The sequence below is a fragment of the Hemiscyllium ocellatum genome, chromosome 39 (genome assembly GCF_020745735.1).
Source record: "Hemiscyllium ocellatum isolate sHemOce1 chromosome 39, sHemOce1.pat.X.cur, whole genome shotgun sequence".
NCBI classification, from domain to species: Eukaryota; Metazoa; Chordata; class Chondrichthyes; order Orectolobiformes; family Hemiscylliidae; genus Hemiscyllium; species Hemiscyllium ocellatum.
Genome location: NC_083439.1, coordinates 1,489,673 through 1,511,860, shown reverse-complemented (window position 1 = coordinate 1,511,860; position 22,188 = coordinate 1,489,673). Strand labels below are relative to the sequence as shown.

General features: G+C 44.3%; 2 protein-coding genes across 2 annotated transcripts in view; one reads left to right on the top strand and one right to left on the bottom strand.

Annotated features, from left to right (window-relative positions):
* Positions 1–940: 940 nt before the first annotated feature.
* Positions 941–22,055, bottom strand: LOC132834413 (WASP homolog-associated protein with actin, membranes and microtubules). The gene is made up of 10 exons (XM_060853328.1): positions 21,441–22,055; positions 16,178–16,351; positions 14,825–14,975; positions 13,687–13,856; positions 10,800–10,962; positions 8,669–8,856; positions 8,254–8,340; positions 8,049–8,144; positions 5,960–6,407; positions 941–5,704 (listed from the first exon to the last, which is right to left on the bottom strand). Exons 1-10 carry the CDS (start codon positions 21,993–21,995, stop codon positions 5,403–5,405), a joined length of 2,334 nt encoding a protein of 777 aa, XP_060709311.1. The 5' UTR covers positions 21,996–22,055; the 3' UTR covers positions 941–5,402.
* LOC132834414 (fibronectin type III and SPRY domain-containing protein 2) overlaps positions 21,478–22,188 on the top strand; it is a 30,717-nt gene continuing 30,006 nt past the window's right edge. The window contains exon 1 of the mRNA XM_060853333.1: positions 21,478–21,593. The gene's annotated coding sequence lies outside the window, so the exon portion shown is untranslated. The remainder of the gene's footprint in view (positions 21,594–22,188) is intronic.

Below are 22,188 nucleotides of genomic sequence, written 5' to 3'. Positions count from 1 at the left end.
GATCCAATCCTGACATTCAAGAAGGAATTGAGAACATTGAGGAAAATGTGGAGCAATGGGACTCACTGAGCTGCTAATGTTGAGACTCAGTATGAATACATTGGGCTGAATGGCCATCCTCTATTTTCTAAACATTCTATTCTACAATACTGTCTCAAAGTCTTATGTGTAATAATCAGCAAACTTAAAACATTTCCTTCCTAGACTTTAGATTATGGCTTGGGTTTTCCCCAGCAGGCCCAGCAGCCTCCTAAACCTGTGTTTCTCCTTCTCCCTTGCATCCCTCTTCCCTTTGACTTGACAATTCAAGTTCCAACCTCTTACATTGCCTCTTTATCTCGTTCCTGTCCCTAAAGTTTTGCAATTCTAGTATTCTTCTTTCCTCCTTTATCGGAAGCTACCTCATTGTCAAATGGGTTTACAATAACTCAAACATACCTCCCTCTTATGATTTACTCCTCAAAGAACTGGTCTGTCTTGTATTTCCATCGGTCCAAAATGCTACGACAATAATTATTCAACTTCTAAACTAGTTTGTTAATTCTATAGCCTTAATCAAATTTTGTAAAATATAGTCAGGTCTATTTCCTCTATCTGCAGGATTGTTTTTAAGTACTTCCAATGGCATCCTTACAGTGCAATGTCAGAAAGCTGGCATTAAGAAATCAGCTACCATTTAATCTTACTCAGTGTCCAGTCTCACCTTGTTCATGTTTAAAAGATCCCCCAAGACATTATAACACCACCAGTAGGAAAAGTGCATCAGAAATCAAGACTCGTGAGTCAGGAATTGTCCATGTGAAATAGGGCCAAGTTAATGCCAAACTGCAACCAACCATTCTTGAAGATGAAATAAACTCACACTAGATTTCATCGAAGAAAACAAAAATATTTATTATAATAAACATTCTCTAACAGGTAACAAAAATTGGTTACTAATTAATAATATACAAACTGAAGCCATATCCTCATTAAATCCAAACAAACATATTCCTTCAAAATTGGATGGACAGGATAGAGGAAACAAACTGATTTTAGTGTAAATAAAGGATATAAAATGTAGACAAAAAGACAAAAGTTTATGAACCAAAGTCCAAACTGAAAGGAGAAGTGAAGGGACTTCCCCACTGTTCATTTTTTGAGTTTTGTCAATATTATCACAGTGAGGATGCTACAGTCGACAATTTTGTCTTAACTGATTACGGAGGGGACTTGGGTGGAGTTAACTCTTTCTTTTGGCACTTTGTTTCCACTCAGAGGGGAGGAGAGTAACAGCAAGATAAGGATTTTGAAACCACAAGCCATTGCTGACTAGTTACCTTTTTCTTTTCAAAGACTCCTGGTGCCTGGCTGCACAGTGTTGTGTACAGTATCAAATCCAGCTTTAGCAAAACAAAACTAAAAAGAAACTGTTTATACTTCCATTTTCAAACAACATGTCTGCAATCCTCGAAAGATCTTTCATATTTCAATCAAGTCACATTTACACAAGCAGATACAATCCAAGCTTGTCCACCCTTCCCTCATTAGACAACCCTTTTCCTTCCAGGGAGTGGTCCAATAAACTATCTCTGGTCTGTTTGAAATACATTCATATCCTCCTGTCAATGAGGTTATACTGTGGACCCGACAATGTTACCAATGCCCTGTACAACAGAAGCACGTACTCTACCACTTTTACTTTTAATTCCCCTTCCAATAGGTCAAAAAAAAAACCCTTCACTTTCTTAATTACTTGCTGTACTTGTACAGGCATTCAAATCCCCTTACATCCTTCATTCAAAGCCCCTTACATCCTTCATTCAAAGCCCCTTACATCCTTCATCCATTTAGTTCATATCCTTTTTTATTCTTGCTAACATTGATAGTTTCACATTTTCCCCACATTACACCCCATTGCCCGATCCCTGCCACACACGTAATCTATGATGTTTGTGTTTTCACAACCCCTCTTCATCGCTCACTTTCCTACCTTTTTTGATTCATCTGCAAAACTGGCTTCCATACCTTCTGAACCTTCATCTAAGTAATTGATTTACATTGTAAAGTTGGGATCACAGCACTGATCCCTATAGGGCACCACTCGTTACATCTTGTCAACCTCAAAAATACCTATTTTTGCCCAGTCTTCCCTGTTAGCTGGTCAATCTTGTATCCCTGCCAATAGGCTGTCCCCCCTGCACCAAGTGCTTTTCTTTTCCACAATAACCTTTCACATGGCACCTTATTAAAGTGTCTTCTGGAAATCCAAGTACAGTTTATTCACCCCTCAACCCCACCCCCCCTCCCCCCTTCAGTGTCAGCACATCATTACAGCCTCAAAGAACTCGAGAGTTTGGTTAAACAATATTTATTTCCCGTTCACAAACTGATGTTGACTGTCTGATGTAATGTACAACTTATTCAAATGCCTTGCTATAACTTCTTTAATAATAGTTTTGAATATTTTCAGAGATCTTAAATTCACAGACCTGCTTTCCAGCTCCCTCCCGTTTTGAATAAAGACGACGTTAGTCGGAGGAAATGCTTCTCTTTTATTTACAGGAAGCATCTCCAAGAGGAAAGAGAGCTACAGGTTCTAGATAGATCAAAATTGGACAAGGGCAACTTTCTTCAAAAGGGAAGAGGAAAAAAAAAGCAGGATTTTAAAAATAAGGATAAGGATGAGTTTTAAAATACAGATTCGCTTCAACAGGAGCCAACATGGGTCAGCAAGCGCAGGCCCAATGGGCAATCCCCAGCCAAGCAGCACGGTTTCACAGTTCAAGGGCAGAACATCAGGAGGACGCCATCTCCACATCCACTCTTCCAAAGGAAGAGGTTATCAGCAGCAGATATACTGACGTGGGGGGTGAAGGGACACAATGTTACAGAGCTGGAAATAGGTTGCTCGAGTGACCTGCCAGGATTTTGCAACATGGAAACCTCCAGTTTGTATCTTTTGAACGAAACAGGAAAAGATCTGTGAAAGACTGACATTTCAGCATTGAAATTATGTAAAGGCTTCCCTGATAAAATTTATCAATAACTTCTACAGGGACTGAGCACACAATACTCCAGGTATATACTGCTTTACAAGCAAACAGTTTAAAAGAAAACAGGAATTAAACAAATTAACTGCACAATATTTCAGCCTTTTTTGAAAGCAATACAGTCCTCAAACAGCAAGGCGAGTTCTGTAATTACATCTTAAAGTGCCTTCGATTGAATAACCTGAATATTCTTAAAAATAAATTTCAACTGTAGATCTGCACAAAAATATATAATTTATTATGTATATTTGCAGAAGCTTTAAAGGAGTAAACTGCGCCTTTATTAATAAATCACTCAATAGTTTATTATCTACATGTCCAATGTCCAGTGTTCTAAATAAAGTAATTCAGGATGAAATGTTAACTGATATTTCCTTATCTTTTACTGGGACTAAGTTTTGCAAAACGGTCCTTCAGAACGCAAAGTTGGTTGCATTTCTCATGAGTCTAACTAGTAAAGGCCAGTGCAGTAATCAATTGCAGAGAGTATCAGAGTCCAGGCCCATCCTATTCAGACCAGAGATGGTTGGCTCATGAACAAGAGCCTGGACTGACTGTGTCTCCTCTCTATTCAGAAGATACTCAAACCAGGGCCCAGGCTGGAACACACCCTGTGCTGTTTGTCTGCCTCAGTGCAGCAGCTGGTAGGACCTTGGTTTCTCCAGGTGACTGAAAAGTTATAAAGAACAAACCTATGGAACGTCTATGGTCAGCTCTGCTTTCCAGACACCTCGATGGAACATTGCTCATGGTAGAAAAAGAAAAGAGTCGTTAAAACACAAGGAAGAACCATTGCTGTTCTAGTGAGGTTTCCTGGGTAAGTTGTCAGCTGAGGAAGTACAGATGATGACAACACATCAGAAAAGTGACCCACAATCTCACTGCCAAGCTGCATTCCATCACAGAGAGTCTGCAGTCAGGGCCTGTGAAACAATCGGACTACGGGCTGTAGGTTTGATATCCAGACGTTTCATTACCTGGCTCGGTAACATCATCAGTGGTGACCTGCAAGTGAAGCGAAGCTGTTGCCTCCTGCTTTCTATTTATATCTTTCTCCTGGATGGGGTTCCTGGGGTTTGTGGCGATGTCATTTCCTGTTCGTTTTCTGATGATAGATGACATCTAGATCTATGTGTTTGTTTATGGCATTGTGGTTGGAGTGCCAGGCCTCTAGGAATTCTCTGGCATGTCTTTGCTTAGCCTGTCCCAGGATAGATGTGTTGTCCCAGTCGAAATGGTGGCTTTTTTTATCCATGTGTAAGGCTACGAGGGAGAGAGGGTCGCGTCTTTTTGTGGCTAGCTGGTGTTCGTGCATCCTGGTGGCTAACTTTCTTCCTGTTTGTCCTACGTAGTGTTTGTGGCAGTCCTTGCATGGAATTTTATAGACGACATTGGTTCCAGACGTTTCATTACCTGGCTAGGTAACATCAGTCAACATCATCTATAAAATTCAGATATAAATAGAAAGCAGGAAACAACAGCTTTGCTTCACTTGGAGGTCCCCACTGATGATGTTACCTAGCCAGGTAATGAAACGTCTGGATATCAAACCTACAGCTCAGCGAGCAAACTTACACCCTAAACCTCAAGCTGAGCTACAAACCTTCACAAACCTTGCGACAATCTGACTACTTTAGCCCAGTTTAGCTTATGCTTCAGTTATCATATATTCTGCTTTAATCAAGTGGATTGTTTTGCTTAATGTAACTTCAGCTTATCCAAGCCTGGCCCTCTATTCTAAGTGGCTTGGAGTCACCCACTGAGCCTCAGTGGCCTATGTAGAGGCTGCTTGCTTCCTAATGAAACATCACTGTTGTCAGTATCATTGGCGCCATCACCAGTGCTGGTTGTAGATGTTGTGTGCAAGTGACTGTCACATTTCCTACACAACAACCGACTACACCCCAAATTAAAAGTGCTTTCCTGCATTATTTGAGACAACTTGGGAGGGTCAGAGGTGCAATATAAAGGCAAGTTATTACATCTTTCCTCCATTGTGGTCGTCTCAATTTACTTTGCAATTCATTTTCCTGAAGCTCAGATATTACACAAAAAGATTTAAATGAGTTATTTTTGGCAAAAAACATTCATGTTTATGATCAAATCTCATGATTCAATATTTGCTTGATTCAAAACAGCAGTACTGTGAGATTATTTTCACTCCAATAAACTAGGGAAGTCAGAGACTGCAAAATTATAAACCAAACCTTATATGTGACATTTGAATTTCAGACAGTTCTTTGGTGAAGTTTACCTCGCCATTTATCCAATCACTTGGCACAGAATCAAGCTGGCAGTTTAATTTCTCAAACCCTCACTTTGTTTTTGATACCAATAATAATTTGCTATCACACTCACACACACACTCACTCAGCTGTCCCACTCTTCAGACTGATTGCCATCATCTGTCTCTTCATCAGAATCTGGAGATACTTTCTTCATTCGCTTCATGGCTGCTTTGATGCTACGCTCTAGCTCATTGGTTGGGTCAGTGCTGACTGGGAGGTTACCTCCTACTGTGACTTTTCGTAAACGGATGCCTTGTCGAATTGAGGCCAGCATGTTCTGTCGCAGGTCCTCGGCCTTGTCAAGAGATTGCGGCTTTGTTTGATCTACTTTTCGAAGCAAAACTTCCCCACGCTTCAAGGAAGCTAGCACATCGTCCATAGTTCCTGTATGGGCACAGGGGAGGGTGAGGGAGGGCACAGGGGAGGGTGAAGGAGAGGGAGAGAGGAGAGTTAGAATCCTACTCAACATCCAGCTATTCATGTATGCTCAAACAAGCAGTTTTTCCTCAAAAATTTGCTGTCAGCTAAATTCAAAACTAAAACAGCCTAAACATGGATTTTAAACTATTCATGGCCCATTTCTAAAACAAAAGCACAACAGTTTTTAATATAGAAGTAATTAAAGACTAATCGCTTTACCTATATTTTCCTTCAGGGATTTCTTCACTGAATTCTCTGCCAAAGTTAGGACTGGCTGGCCTTGGTTGTCACGTATCAAAGTGCTTGTGTGACCCAGTAAAGTACAAGGGGCAGGTCCTGGAGGAGGGGGAGGAGGAGGAGGGGGAGGAGGTGGTGGAGGGGGAGGGGGAAATGGTGGCGAGAGTGTTTTAGGAGGCACCGAGGAAGTCCTGTGTGTCTCTGCTTGTCCTGGTGGCAGGAAGATTTGCACTGGAATATCGTTGGGAGTTGGAAGGCTGCTCCTGGCAGGTTTTGAAGTTCTGGATGATACCGGTTTCTTTCTGGTGGATTGATCCAGGAGGGACATTGGCTGATCAGACACAGTGGGTGCTGCAGGCGAAGGTGTGAACTGTCGCTCCACTCCAAGGGTTTGGCAACGAGGTTGAAATACAAAATGTGCTGATGATTTCTGGAACAGAATTTTTTATTTAAAATCAAATAGTTTCAACCACAAAACACAGACTCTATAACAATAAGAGGTGAGTAACTGGAGTTTCCATCTACTGTAGGATTTCACCACAAACAGCAATGGATCTAATGTTAGGGGAGTAATTGCCAGCTCATTACAGTGCGCCCGGGGCTGAAATCCTGCAGGAGCCAATCGGGACAAAGCAAATAACCAGCAGGTAACATGTCAAAACCAGGAGCTTACATTTAAAGGCAACTTTAGTGAACTAAATTGTCTCCAAGTTCTCCTTGGATGATGCTCCAATCCATCTAGTTCACAAATGCCTTTCGGGGAAAAGATGATTTGCCATCCTTCCCCAGCCTGGCCGATATACAACTCCAGACCTACAGCAATGTGGTTGGTTCTTGCCCCACGCGCAGTAAATACTGACCTGGCCAGTGATGTTCACATCCCACGAATGAATGAAGATAGAATGATACAAACATGTAACCCCAGCACCATGTTACAAACCAGTCTCACTCTGAAAACTTTGATTAATAACATATAAAGCCTATTTCTTTTAAACCCTTGTATTTTTCTTCTAGACTGAAATAGGAAAAAAACTGTTTCAAAAACCAAAGATTGTGGAAAGGCTCAGTGAGCTCCCTGACACCTATTGCAAGTGCTGTTTACACAGTTTGTTCAAACAGACAAGCTGGAAGCTGGGGCTGTGTACAAAACACAGTTTTTGCAGACAGCATGGAGGTGATCTGCTGTTGATGACAAATGTCTCTTGCCTGTTTTCAGCTACCTGATTGGCTTGCAAGAAGCTGAACAGCTCAGAACTGTGAATGTTTGGTAAAAACAATGACTGCAGAAGCTGGAAACCAGATTCTGGATTAGAGTGGAGCTGGAAAAGCACAGTTCAGGCAGCAGAGGAGCAGGAAAATCGACATTTTGGGTAAAAGCCCTTCATCAGGAGGGCCTGAAGGGCTTGTGCCCGAAACATCGACTTTCCTCCTGCTCCTCGGATGTTGCCTGAACTGCTGTGCTTTTCCAGCATCACTCTAATCTGAATATTTGGTGTAAACCAACTGGAGACTTGAAAAGGAAACTGCCCTTTCTCTGCAGTTGAAGAAAAAGCTGGGTTTCGTCAGGCTTGGGGTCATTTTCTCAGGCTACCTGCTGGAAGTGGCAGATTTTAACCAATAAGTCAGTGATTTTTAAAACTTGAGCCAGTCGCCCTGAGCACGCAAACACACCAAAAGGAAAAGTGAGGAGCAGTGAGTGCTGGCGAAGCAAGAGTCTCATCTCAGTGAAGCCTGTAGACAGGGACTTCGTGCTGCCTTCCTACTCTTTCCCACTACTTTTTCATTAGGATCCATCTATATTTGTATGAATGGTTTTAAGTATTAACGGTTAGAGTTGTGTGTTTACAATTTTAACTATTTCCTGCAACTAGAATGTTTTTATAATAAACTGCAACTCCAGTTAAGTACAGAAGTTCTCTGTCAACCTGAGTCCAAATGGTAAATTGAGGAATTTTGCATATTTTACAAAACTTTATGATAACTCTAGGAATAGCAGGTCTCAATTTCTAACATGCCGCCCCCAGTGAGGTGTAACAAAGCAGAAATCACGATAACATGCATTACTAACTACCTCCTTATACACTCGGAGCCGCTGTAAAGTCTTTTGCCGTTCCTGGTTTACCCACTCCCTCTTCCTTCGAGCCGCTTCCTTTTTCTGGTCACGTTTCTGTGTAAACACAGTTTTACAGCATAAGCCTAAATGAAAGATTCCCCTCCCCTCCCCCTCCCCCCACCCCACCCCACGTTCTGCCACTTACACAATAATCTTCACTCACCAGTTGGATACTGTGATGTTGCTGGATGCGCTCCCGATTTTCCCGTTCTTGCTGCTGCTTTGCTTTCCGAGATTCCTCACACTGATCCTATTAACAGGAAATGCAGTTAGATTCTGTGGGCGAAGATGGAATCCGTGGCAGATTGTTCCCACACTGTAGGGCTCTGATTCTAATTCTAATCGTCTCCAATGTCAAATCATCGTGTGGGATCTTCACTTTTCTAAACCATGACATAGTGAGGTGAATCTTGATGAATAAATTCTGGGGAATTTACATGAAGAGGTGGTGTGTAAAAACATTGCCAGGATTTTCAGAGGGAACGAGTTTTGTGAAATACAGAATTGAAAAACATGTATAAATGTACAAAGTGGACTCACTACTAACGAAACAGTTGATAGTGAATTTCAGTGGTTACCTGCTTATTTCTCAGGTAGGATCTACGTGCACAAATACGACCCCGTTTGGTCTCCAACTGGTGAACCTGGCGCCACATTTTTTTAATTTCCACTGAACGAGTGTCATGGGTCAACCCCAGGTTGTCATTAGCCTGAAGCTGCTCAGGATCTTCACAAGTGTCATAATAAACCACCTCCTCCTCTTTTTCTGCAATTCAGAATATCAAGAGCATCTATTAGCAAGACAAATATTTGATGAGAATACAGTTGGTTCTTATATAACCTGACAGTTCCGTTCTCGTACAATCTTGCATTATAGGAAAATGGTGCACCAATCAGTCCATTTTAACTAGTGGGGCCGGAATAGCATTATAGCCAACACAGGTAAGGAAAGGTCGTGTTTTACAAATAACAGTCTAAATTCTTCAATCACATTAAAGCCAATTTGAGTTGAAGGAACACAATTTATAGCAGAACTGCCTATATGTTTCCTTCTCAAAATGGAGTACATTTTTTAACCCACTTATTCATTCTTTCTGAAAGTGTTTCTCATGGTCTCAGCCATGAGCCCTGTCTGTCTATGTGCTGGATTGTCTGCACACTTGGTATTTAAGTGTGTGACTGGCAGTATCTCCATGATAACATCAGGGAACACCAGGGGTTAAAAGGGTGGGCTGATTGAATCCAATCTGCCAAAATGTTCACATCAACTCTCATCACGAAACTCTAACACACTGCGTACTTATTCCCAATATATCTTCTTCACACATTCCCAGATTTCATTCAACTGTCTCTGAATTAACGTAGCTGAAAATATGTTGCTAGAAAAGCACAGCAGGTCAGGCAGCATCCAAGGAGCAGGGATCCTGAAGAAGGGCTCATGCCCAAAATATTGATTCTCCTGCTCCCTTGATGCTGCCTGACCTGCTGCGCTTTTCCAGCAACACATTTTCAGCTCTGATCTCCAGCATCTGCAGCCCTCACTTTCTTTCCTCTGAATTAACATATACCCATCACCTCTTTCTGAATTCAGTTTGGTCTAAGACATGCCAATCAGATTTTACTAGACAATAATAAAACATTTCTTTCATGTTTTAGTGACTGATTCTAGCCCTCTCCCTACAACTGGGCAGCAAAGAACTTGCATTAGGCTGAACTTGGCTTCAGCCTTTAGCGACAAGGCAAATTTATTGAAAAATAAAAAAAAGTGAATCAATGATTAAATTAGAGACAATCATTTTCAGCAACTGCAAAGCTTTATAAGTCCACATCGGGCCAGAAAACATTCCAGAAATGTCAAATATTCCATTCAATGCAATCTTAGGAAATGAACAATTGCTCATGTTTCCAGACCTTCGGAGTATTGCCAACATTCGCTGGTTTTATTTTAGATAAAGATGTATGCGGTTGAAAGTATTAGCTGTTAAAACAGTGCTGCAGTTACAAGTAGAAAGCTGCCCATAATTCACAAGGCAAGTACAATTTCTCAACTTTCCCCATACTCACTCCAAATCAGAAAGGACACTTCCCAACAAAAACTAGAAACGTTTGGACTGTCGTGTTACTACACTGCTTATAAAAAAGATCTAAAGTCATGTGTCAGTGAATTTCCAAAAGATAAAATCAAAGTTGCTAACAAATAATCAGATCAATGAAGGAGACTGGTTAAGATTGTAACGTAAATCAGACTCAGACAAGATAAATCCACCTCTGCCAAGGTCAGTATGCAGCAAGTAAAGCCCAGACTGACAGCTCTGCCAGTGCTCCAGGGCCCCGAGAGGTCCTGCTACCTATTCTGTTGTTAATGCAGGCTTTGAAAATCTGCTCAACGTTATCAGGAATCAGGAACAGAGTGCTCCCTCAAAACACCAGAAGTAGATCGGAATCACCAGTCTTATCGCTGGGTTTTCCCAGTCAGCGATTACAGTATTCAAAATCCAGCAAATAAGCAAGTCATCAATAAGAGTTGATGCATCACACAAAGCCAATCATTTCCTCTACTACAGTTAACATCAAATTTCACCTCTCACAGGATTAGTGGCAGCAATCAGCTTCAACGGCATCGGAATCTTTCACTGTTAATGGGCAAACAACAACACGGTTAGAATAAGCCAAGACGTAAACAAGGATGACCAACCAGGTGCTGCTCACCTTTGATCTGGCGTCGAATGGTGTCCAACTGTGCAAAAAGAAGCAACTCTTCATTCTTTAACATTTCCAACTGAATACTATACAGTTCCAGCTGTGTTTCATAATACTGCATTTCTAACCCATCTACTGTCTCCAGCATTTCCTGGCTATCGAAAAGCTCCATCTAGAATTATAGAACATACAATGTTACAGCCCTCGATGTGGTACCAAATCAGTGAAAATAATCTGATGCCCATCTAACCAACAGTTCAATTATTATCCATATGTATGTCCAATGCCCAGTTAAATGCCCTTAATGTTGGGAGTTTATTACTGTTGCAGACAGGCTGTTCCACACCACTACTACTCAGGAGTAAAGGAATTACCCCTGATTTCTGTCCTAAATCTATCACCCCTCAGTTTAAAGCTATGTCCCCTCGTGTTAGCCTTCACCATCCAAGGAAAAAAGGCCCTCACTGTCCACCCTATCTTACCTGATTATCGTATATATCTTGATTAAGTCACCTTTCAACCTTCTTCTCTCCAACTAAAAGAGCCTCAGTTCCCTCCACCTTTGAGTCAGACCTTCCCTCCATACCAGGCAACATCCCAGTAAATCTCCTCCGAACCCTTTCCAAATCTTCCACATCCTTCCTATAATGCAGTGACTAGAACTGTATGCAATACTTTAGGTGCAGCCTTATCAGTGTCTTGTACAGCTGAAGCATGACCTCGTGGCTCAAAAACTCAATCCCCTACCAATAAATGCCAGCACACCATATGCCTTCTTAACAACCCTATCAACCTGGGAGGCAACTTTCAGGAATTTATGCACCTGGACACAGATCTGTGTTCATCTACACTGCCAAGAATTTTACCATTAGCCCAGAACTCAGCACTCCTGTTACTTCTGCCAAAGGTGATCTACCTCACACTTTTGCACATTAAACTCCATTTGTCACTTCTTAGCCCAGCTCTACATCTTATGTCCCTCTGTAACCCACAACATCCTTCAGTACTATCCACAACTCTGCCTACCTTCATGTCATCTGCAAATTTACTAACCCATCTTTCTACGCCCACCTCCAGATCATTTATAAAAATAACAAACAGCAGTGGCCCCAAAAGAGACCCTTACAGCACACCACTGGTAACTGAGCTACAGAATGAGCATTTTCCATCAACCACCACCTTCTCTCCTTTCAGCGAGAGAATTTCTGATCCAAACCACTAAATCACCTTCAATCCTAAAACTCCGTATTTTGTGCAACAGCCTACCATGTGGAACCTTATCAAATGCCTTACTGAAGTCCATTTACAGCACATCAACCACTTTACCTTCACCTATCTGTTTTGTCACCTTCTCAAAGAACTCAATAAAGGTTAGTGAGGCACAAAACCAGATTGATTATTCCTTTCCAGATGATTATAAATCCTCTTTCTTATAACCTTTTTCAATATCTTACCCCACAACCAAAGTAAGGCTCACAGGCCTATAATTATAAGGGTTATCCAGACTCCCCATCTTAAACAAGTATTTGCTATCCTCCAGTCTTCTGGCGCTACTCCTGTCGACATAAAGATCAAAGCCAAAGGCTCTGCAATCTCCTCCCTGGCTTCCCAGAGAATCCAAGGATAGATCCCATCCGGCCCAGGGGTCTTATCTATTTTGAGATCTTCCAAAATTGCTAAAACCGCCTCTTTGTCAACTGCAATCCCAATTAATCTAGTAGCCTGTATCTCCATATTCTCACTAACATTACTTTTTAAAATCAGTATTCACATTGGAAAAGGGCAATGATTAAGCGCTTCCCTATGTCCTCAGATTCCACACACAACCTCGCACTACTGTCTTTGATTAGCTGTAATCTTACTCTAGTCATTCTTTTGTCCCTGATATACCCATAGAAGGCCTTAGGGCTTTCCTCGATTCACCTGCCAACAACTTCTCATTTCCCCTCCTGGCTCATCTTGGCCCTCTCTTTAGATCATTTCTGGCTAACTTATAACTCTGAAACCCCCTAACTGAACCATCGTGCCTCATTGCCTTCTTCTTCCTCTTGACAAGAGCTTCAACTTCTTTAGTAAACCATGGCTCCCTCTCTTGACAACCTCCTCCTTGCCTGACTGGTACATTTTTACCAAGGACCCGCAGTAGCTGTTCCTTGAATAAGCTCCACATTTCAAGTTTGTCCATCCCCTGCAGTTTCCTTCCCAATCTTATGCATCCTAAATCTTGCCCAATCGCATTATAATTGCCCTTCCTCCATTTATACCTCTTTCCCTGTGTTATATATACCTATCCCTGCCCATTGCTATCACCAAAGTACTCACCTATCTCCAAATCTAACACTTGGCCAGGTTCATTCTCCAGTACCAAATCCAGTAATGGCATCTCCCCTTGTTGGCCTGTCTACATACTGTGTCAGAAAACCCACCTGCACACATTGAACAAAAACTGACCCATCTAAACTACTTGAACTGTAGTATTCCTAGTTAGGACTGGAGAAGTTAAAGTCCCCCATAACAATTACCCGGTTACCCTCGCTCCTATCGAGAATCATCTTTGCTATCCTTTCCTCTACATCCCTGGAACAACTAAGGAGTCTGCAATTCTCCCAGTGTCTGCGTGGGTTTCCTCCGGGTGCTCTGGTTTCCTCCCACAGTCCAAAGATGTGCAGGTTAGGTGAATTGGTCACGCTAAATTGCCTGTAGTGTTAGCTGCATTAGTCAGGGTTTGGGTGGGTTATTCTTCAGAGGGTCAGTGTGGACTTGTCGGGCCGAAGGGCCAGTTTCCACACTGTAGGGAATCTAATTAAAAAAAGGAGAATATTTTACAAGATCGGGAGTGCCGAGGAGTGTCTCACACCCGCATGGAAAAACAAGTCAATGGAACAACAGGTGTTACCTTCTGCTGAATCTCTACCTTCCTTCGATTGAGACAAAGTTCTTTCGCTCTAGTGTGTTGTAATGTTTCCTTCGCAAACATAAGCTTTAGTTTCTCCAGTCTGGGCGCTACATTGGCCCAGGCAGCTTTGCCAAAGTGATTTTGATCTTCCTCCATCTGTTTCTGCATAGCTACAAGGTACATGAGAGATTTTCAGGAACAACACATTAAAATCAACACATTTATAAATCCCCTGCTAAGCATCCAGCTCTTCGCTAGGGTCAGGTTTTTCACACTTAACAGATGCTGAGATGGATCAGTCAACGGAGAGTCACTCTGTATTCCAGACCCATGAGAATAAGGCAGTTGTAAAGCAGGTACCTGGAGAGTTCAGACTGTCAGTCAGATGTATAACATGGAAACAGACCCTTCGGTCCAACTCGTCCATGTCAACCAAATATCTGAACCTAATCTAGTCCTATTTGCCAGCACTCTGTCCATATCCCTCTAAACGCTTCCTATTCATATACCCATCCAGATGCTTTTTAAATGCTGCAGGTGTACCAGCTTCCACCACTGTGGAAAAAGTTCCCCCTTTTTTATCTTTCCCCTCTCACCCTAAACCTATGCCTTCTAGTTCTGGACCCCCCACCCAGGGAAAAGACCTTGCCTATCCTTGTGCAAAACATCTACAGCTGGACATTAAATACCTCATTGATGCATCAATGAGTTTGCCTCCTTTCTTGAGGTCAAATTATATTGTTCTTATAGTTCATAAAACACAAGTTATATTTTTTAGTAATTAGAGACAGCTTAATCAGGTAGTCTCTGTGAAGTGGGACTCGCATAGATTGTGTGTTGCTTTGGTGGTACAGACTCACTGAAGTCTTCTGTACTGTCTGACTCTACATACCTCGGAGTTTCTGTACAAAACACACAAGATATTTTCCTTACAGTAACTACAAACAGAACAGCTGTCTCTACATCACCCACCCATTGTCCATCCGACCCCTCAGCTCATCAGAATCAACACAAGGCTCTCTCCTTCCTCCTCAGGTAAACATACAGCATAGCCTGCACATCACATGAACGAATGCCTTTATTGTCTAACACTGCAGATCAGAGGCCGCTCTCCAAGCTTTGCTCTGAACACATTTACCAGCAAGCGCTTTCACAGTCTCCTTAAAGTAATCCACGGTGATGTCCTGGATTGAGCAGACTGCTTCCTGCATCCGTCTGGACCATTCCTCTGCATCTTTCTCGAGGCTTTGAATTCTCCTTGGACCCAACTCATCAAATTCCAAGGATTTCTGCAATGTCGAAAGAACCAGTCACCCTTCAAGATAAAGTCACAAATTGGAGTGAGTGGGAATTTCAGTTACATTTATCAGTGGCAATTAGTGGGTGCTGGAGGAGAGAAGAGGCAGAGGGTAGGGACTGACAGCCAGTACCATGTACAAACACAAAATAAATCACACGTTTACACACGAGAAAGGAGGGCATCACTGTACTGACCAAAACTTTCTTGAAACACAGCAAGTGAGCACATGTAGAACATGTTGTTGGCAGCTGGTGTGAGTACAGTCATGTGGCTGGAGCCAAAGGTTACTCGTATCAGTTACGTGAAGTGAAAGCTCCTTGGACATTGGGCTTCCAGCATCTACTATCCACCGTGAATTTTCCCCAAAGTAGAGCAATAATTCTGTAATGGATTAAATTTGGGGATTTTTTCCTAGTGTTTCCATTTCTGAATATGATCTGTAACTCCCTGGGCACTGAGTTTCACCCTTCCACCCACTCAGCTTTGTATGGGAATATTGGGTTTCATGATACACCTCCCACCTCTATTTTCAGATGCTGTGTCAATGCTACAAAAATGGCCTGGATTCAAAACCATCACTCCAAAATAATAGTCTGCTGTTTGGGAGATTAGATTTTCAGTGAAGGATACAAGGATTAACAGAGGGGGTGCACAAACTGTGGGTTGTGACCCCACAGTGTACCCACAAGCTTGAAAGCAACAATAGCTGACATGGACCCAGCACTGAGGCTCCTGCTCCATAACCAAAGGCCTCGCTCAACCCCTCCCCCCACCCCCAACAGCCCCATACACCCACCCCTACCCTCCCCACCCCACCCCAACCTTTAGTGCAGGGTCATACACAGTCAGGAGCATTAAAAAAGTGGGTCACACTTGTAAAGTGCTTGGGAAGCAGTGCATCAAAAATGCAACATCTTGTCATTGTGAACACCAGTGTCAGCAACACACACACTGAAAGCAACCAGCATGAGGCCAGTGCAGCTCCAGGACCAGTTCAGATCCAGAGACTCGAACTGTCCTGTACCCTACGGCAGGAGAGCAGAGAGGTTCGCCCCACTGAATTCAATGTTAATCCAGCTTCCAGACAAAGGAGCTCCTTCTCCAGTCTTCAATTCGTTACAAACTAAAGACATTCATTTTAAAAAGTTAAGTAAATAATAAAGGAAAGTACAACAGAATCGATGGAATTACCAAGACCTCCTGTTTACAGAGTGAAGCAAACTCTCTCATGTCCCGAAATGGCTGCAGTAAATACTGATAAAACTGTGTTGCTGCATTGACCAGTTCATTATAGGCCTCGTCTTCTTCCTGGTAGATGGTTTTAAGGGTCACCATATCTTTAGCAGCTCTGTGTTGGTGCAGGATCTAGAAGAGATAAGAACTGTGTGTCCGTTAACAGGAAGCAGCGCTGGCAGAGCATAGTTGCTGCTACTCTAAGCCAAGGCAGTGGCACGACAGGATAGAGTATGGAGTTGGGGCAGGAGAGGCTGAGGAGTCTCATGACAAGACAAACGTATGAAGAGAGTCAGGATCACAGAGTCAGATGTACAGAAGGGAAAAAGACCCTTCAGTCCAACTCAGGGTTATGAAGTTGAAGGAGTATACTGTACCTTTAAGAGAGAGTGTTTCAGCAGTGAGTGTTTATAAGCAATTGTTGTGACGGACTAGCACTCTGAGCATACTGGAAAATTGAAAATATGTAACATTTGGCTGTAAACTAGATACCTCAGGTGTTTTGACCACCATCTGAATTTAACCAGTTTAAAATTATGCTGCAGGACACCAAAACCCAATCAAATTTGAATTTTACTGTTTTACCAACATCAAACATATAAATAAGCTTGCACTTTGAGAATTAGCCAGAGAAAATGACAAACTGCCATAGCGAGCGAGAGCCAAATCATTCTCTATCAGAAAGATACCTTTCTCATAGAAAATATCTTTGCAGCAAAACACCAAAGACCACCCAGGGAGATCTTCACCCAAAGGGAACCAGACATCGTGCTGTATGGTTTCGAAAATTATGTTAATGTAATTTTATAATAGGTGTTTTTATTGGATTAGTCTGTCGTTATAAAGTTAGAGGTAGATGGACCTTTAAGAGGAGGGAGGTTGAGAATTGGAAATAGTTTTGTTTAATGTTCACTTTTAGAGTTAAAGAATAAAAAATTGATATTTTTTTCTTTAAATAGTGGAATTTGGGGAGTTCTCTCTTACTCACACATGAATGGGGCCAGTGGCACAGTGGATAACGTGCGTGGTTATAAATCCAGGGATTGTGGGTTCAACTCTAGCATGGCTGAAAATCAATACCAATTTTTATTAAGGGGCAGCACGGTGGCTCAGCGGTTAACACTGCTGCCTCACAGCGCCAGGGACCTGGGTTCGATTCCAGCCTCAAGCATTCTCCCCGTGTCTGCGTGGGTTTCCTCCGGGTGCTCTGGTTTCCTCCTACAGTCCAAAGGTGTGCAGGTTGGGTAAATTGCTCAGAGGTATTCGTCAGGGGTAAGTGTAGGGGAATGGGTGGGTTACTCTTCGGAGGGTCACTGTGGACTTATTGGGCTGAGTGACCTGTTTCCATACTGTAGGGAATCTAACCTCATCATACTTTAACAGCTTACGAAGCAAGGTGAGCTTTACTGTGTGTTTGGTTTAATTAGCAGAAGGGTCCATTGCCGTGTTGTAACATTATCAATGCCAAACAGATATCCTAACACAATCTAGTCCCATTTGCCAGCACTTGGCCCATAACCCTCCAAACCCGTCCTATTCATATACCCATCCAGATGCCTTTTAAAATGTTGTAATTGTCCCAGCCTCCACCACTTCCTCTGGCAGCTCATTCCATACATACACCACCCTCTGCGTAGAAAGGTTACCCCTGAGATCCCTTTTATATCTTTCCCCTCTCACCTTAATCCCATTCCCTCTAGTTTTGGAGTCCCTCACTCCAGGAAAAAGACTTGTCTATTTCCCTATTCTTGCACCTTATGATTGTATAAACCTTTAGAAGGTCGCCCCTCAGCCTCTGACACTCTTGGGAAAACAGCCCCAGCCTGTTCAGCCTCTCCCTGTAGCTCAAATCCTCCAACCCTGGCAACATCCTTGTAAATCTTTTCTGAACCCTTTCAAGTTTGAAAATTCCTTTCTATAAAGAATTGCACGCAATATTCCAAAAGTGGCCAAACCAATGTCCTATAAAGCCGTAACATGACCTCCTAATTCTACAGAAGAAAAAGTGTACACATCCAAACCAGCAGAGAGATTTTCCTGCACATCCAAACAGTTCATCTATTGTCTCCATTGCTCTCAACGTAGGAGCAAGTGAGGACTGCAGGTGCTGGAGATCAGAGCTTAAAAGTGTGGTGCTGGAAAAGCGCAGCAGGTCAGGCAGCATCCAAGGAGCAGGAGAATCGACATTTCGGGCATAAGCCCTTCTTCAGGAATGAGGAGGGTATGCCAAGCAGGCTAAGATAGGGAGGCAGGGAGGAGGGACTTGGGGGAGGGATGTTGGGAATACGATAGGTGGAAGGAGGTTAAGGTGAGGGTGATAGGCCGGAGAGGGGGTGGGGGTGGAGAGGTCGGGAAGAAGATTGCAGGTCAAGAAGGTGGTGCTGAGTCCGAGGGTTGGGACTGAGATAAGGTGGGGGGAGGGGAAATGAGAAAGCTGGAGAAATCTGCATTCATCCCTTGTGGTTGGAGGGTTCCAAGGCGGAAGATGAGGCGCTCTTCCTCCAGGCGTCGTGTTGCCATGGTCTGGTGATTGAGGAGGCCAAGGACCTGCATGTCCTTGGCGGCGTGGGAGGGGGAGTTGAAGTGTTCAGCCACAGGTTGGGTTGGTTGGTGCGGGTGTCCCAGAGGTGTTCTCTGAAACGTTCCACAAGTAGGCGGCCTGTCTCCCAAATATACAGGAGGCCACATCGGGTGCAGCGGATGCAGTAAATGATTTGCGTGGAGGTGCAGGTGAATTTGTGACGGATATGGAAGGATCCACTGGGGCCTTGGAGGGAAGTGAGGGGGGAGGTGTGGGCGCAAGTTTTGCATTTCTTGCGGTTGCAGGGGAAGGTGCCGGGGGTGGAGGTTGGGTTGGTGGGGGGTGTGGATCTGACGAGGGAGTCGCGGAGGGAGTGGTCTTTCCAGAATGATGAGGGATTCGCGGAATGTTTCAGAGAACACCTCTGGGACACATGCACCAAACAACCCCACTGCTCTGTGACCAACCATTTCAACTCCCCCTCCCACTCTGCCAAGGACATGCAAGTCCCAGGCCTCCACCACCGCCAAGTCACAGGCACCCAACATCTGGAGGAAGAATGCCTCATCGTATGCCACGGGACCCTCCAACCACATGGTATCAACATTGCCGTTCGCGCTCCCCACCTTATCGCAGATCCAAACCTCCAACTTGGCAGCACCCTCTTGATCCGTGCTACCTGTCCATCTTCCTTCCCACCTATTCACTCCGAGCTATCACCATCACTCCCCACCTACATCTACCTTCCCCCAGCCCCACACCCCCCATTTATCTCTCAGCCCCCATGTGCTGTGGGTTGACCCACAATGCCATTAGGGAGGGAATTCACTGGAATTTAGAAGATTTAGGGTGGGTGGGGGAAGAGTGGGATCTGACATCTATAATATTCTAACAGCATTCGATGGGTAAATGTGGAAAACATGCTTCTGATGACCAGGGTGCCCAGTACAAGGGGTCACTGTCGAAGGATATGGGATAAGTCATTTAGGACTGAGGAGGAGGAGAAATTCCTTCACCCAGACAGCAGTGAGCCTGTGGGATTCTCTGCCACAGAAAAGCGATTGAATGTTTTCAACAAGGAGCGATATAGTTCTTAGGGCTAAAGAAATGAAAGGATATGGGGAGAAAATGGGAATAGGATCAACACCTCTTGGTTTGTCACAGGCTTGGAAGGAGTCTTCATTGACAGGGATTGGTGCAGGAAAAAGTGAGGGCTGCAGATGCTGGAGATCAGAGTCGAGAGTGTGGTGCTGGAAAAGCGCAGCAGGTCAAGCAGCATCAGAGGAGCAAGCAAATTAATGTTTCAGGCATAAGTGTTTCATCAGGAAAGGGCTTCTGCTCAAAACATCAATTCTCCTGCTCCTCCCAAGCTGCCTGACCTGCTGTGCTTTTCCATGGAATGGAGGAGGCTGAAGATACAGAGACATGAAACATCATGTTTCAGGTTGGTAATAAATGGTTCACATTTGCTGACATTTCAGAGGCTACTAAACACAGTAAAAGGACTTCACAAAAAGATTCCACTCCCCTTCTGCTGGAACCAGTCCCACCTCGCTCTGCTCAGGGACTAGCATTCACATTGTCTCTTTGAATCAGGTTTGCATATTCCTGACTAGCTCCCCAGAAGACTTAAGAAACAACAGCCACAGTTACAGGGACAAAGTAAATTCCATGTCACAATTTCAAGAAGGTCAAAAAAAATTAGGAGGATGACAGATGTCATTATTGATTATTTGTTTACGATAAGGATTTCTTTAAAGGATGCTATATAAATGCAGATGGCCCCAGATATTTCAAGAGGAAGAATCTGAAAAGTGTGGGTGTGACTCTCCAAACCTCAGACAGCTGAAGACAATCACCAAGAAAGCAGTGAACGAAATCAGGAATGCACAAAAGCTGCAGTCAGAGAGAAACCAGAGTTGTGGGGCTGGAGGAGGTTTACAGAGATCGGGAGGGCAAGGCCACAGAGGGATTTGAAAACAGGGGTGAGAATTTAAAAGTCAAGATGCTGCTTGACCAGGAATCAATGCAGTTCAGTGAACACAGGGCTGACAGAGGAATGGGTTGTTCACGGCTTAAGATAACAGCAGAGTTTTGGATGACTGAACTTGAGAGAATGGGTAGAAATCCAGTTGAGTCTGAAGGAGGTCACAGCAGAGGAGGTGACACAGAGAATGAATGTATTGATGTTTCAGAGGTAAACATTGGTCAGTTTGGTAATACCCAAGACAGGGTCAAAACAGCAGCAAGACTGAAGAGCCTTGCTTAGCTTGAGACACTGAACCAGTAGCTCACTGGTGGGTGCAGGGTAGGATCTTTGAGGGTTCAGTGCATTACTGAAACAATTTAGGAAACAAGAGACTTGTACTGACAGTGTAACAACAGGAGAGGTGTAAAACTCCACTACTACTCAGAGTGAAAGTGAAAGTGTTAAGAGTGCATTATCAGAACCTGTTTTGTTGTGTTATTGGTCTAAGTGTATGCGGTGTTGATGTGAGGATTATAGAATCCGAAAGAAATCAGCAATCTCTCCTGGAGTCTGACATCGGGACTGGAATCTATCAACAGCCTCTGACCGGAGCTGGTCATGATATTAATCAAACCCCAGGCCGAGCAGGAGCCATCAGAGCGGGCGGCCACTCGGCCCCTCGAGCTGTACCAGTCGGTGACTACCCTCTAAAGCCCCAGGCTCGGCCGTACCTCACGCAGGTTCTCCCGGCCGCGGGACACTCGTTGCTCCAGGCTTTTCCTCCGGAACTCGGTCAGATTCTCGAAATACTCGCCGTCGGAGTCGGTAGGAAACACCGACTCCAGGAGGATGCGGCGGCCGCACAGCTCGGCCGCTCCGTCCAGGTACCGCTCCAGTTGGCGGCAGGCGGTTTCCAGGCCGGCGCCAGCCTCCGGGCCCTCGGCCAAGGAGCGGCCTGGGAACAGCAGGCCCCAGAGCCCGGGGGCCCTCAGCTCGGGCAGCACCGGGAAACACGGCTCCAGGGCCGAGCAGCTCGTCGCTAACTGCCGGTGGATCCAGCGCAGCTCCTCCGGGCGGTAGAGCGCGGCCCAGCTGCCGTGAGCCCCGGGCTCGCCTCCCGCACTCCGCCGCTGCCCACGGCTCCGGCTGTGGCAGGTGACGGCGAACTTTCCCTCCACCTCGTTCCAGGCCACAAGGAACCGCAGGCAGCTCTTCTCCGCCTCAGAGAACACATCGGGCCTAATGGCTACCCAACCCTCCAGGCTGTCAGGCTGCTCGGACTCCATTACAGCAGCAGGCCTGAGGCCTCGCACCGGAGCCCGCCCCCTGCTCCTAACTGCGGCCGCTGATCCCGCCCTCTGTCCATAACCACGCCCCCTGCCCTAACCCCGCCCCATTCAGCTGATCCCGCCCTCTGTCCATAACCACGCCCCCTGCCCTAACCCCGCCCCATTCAGCTGATCCCGCCCTCTGTCCATA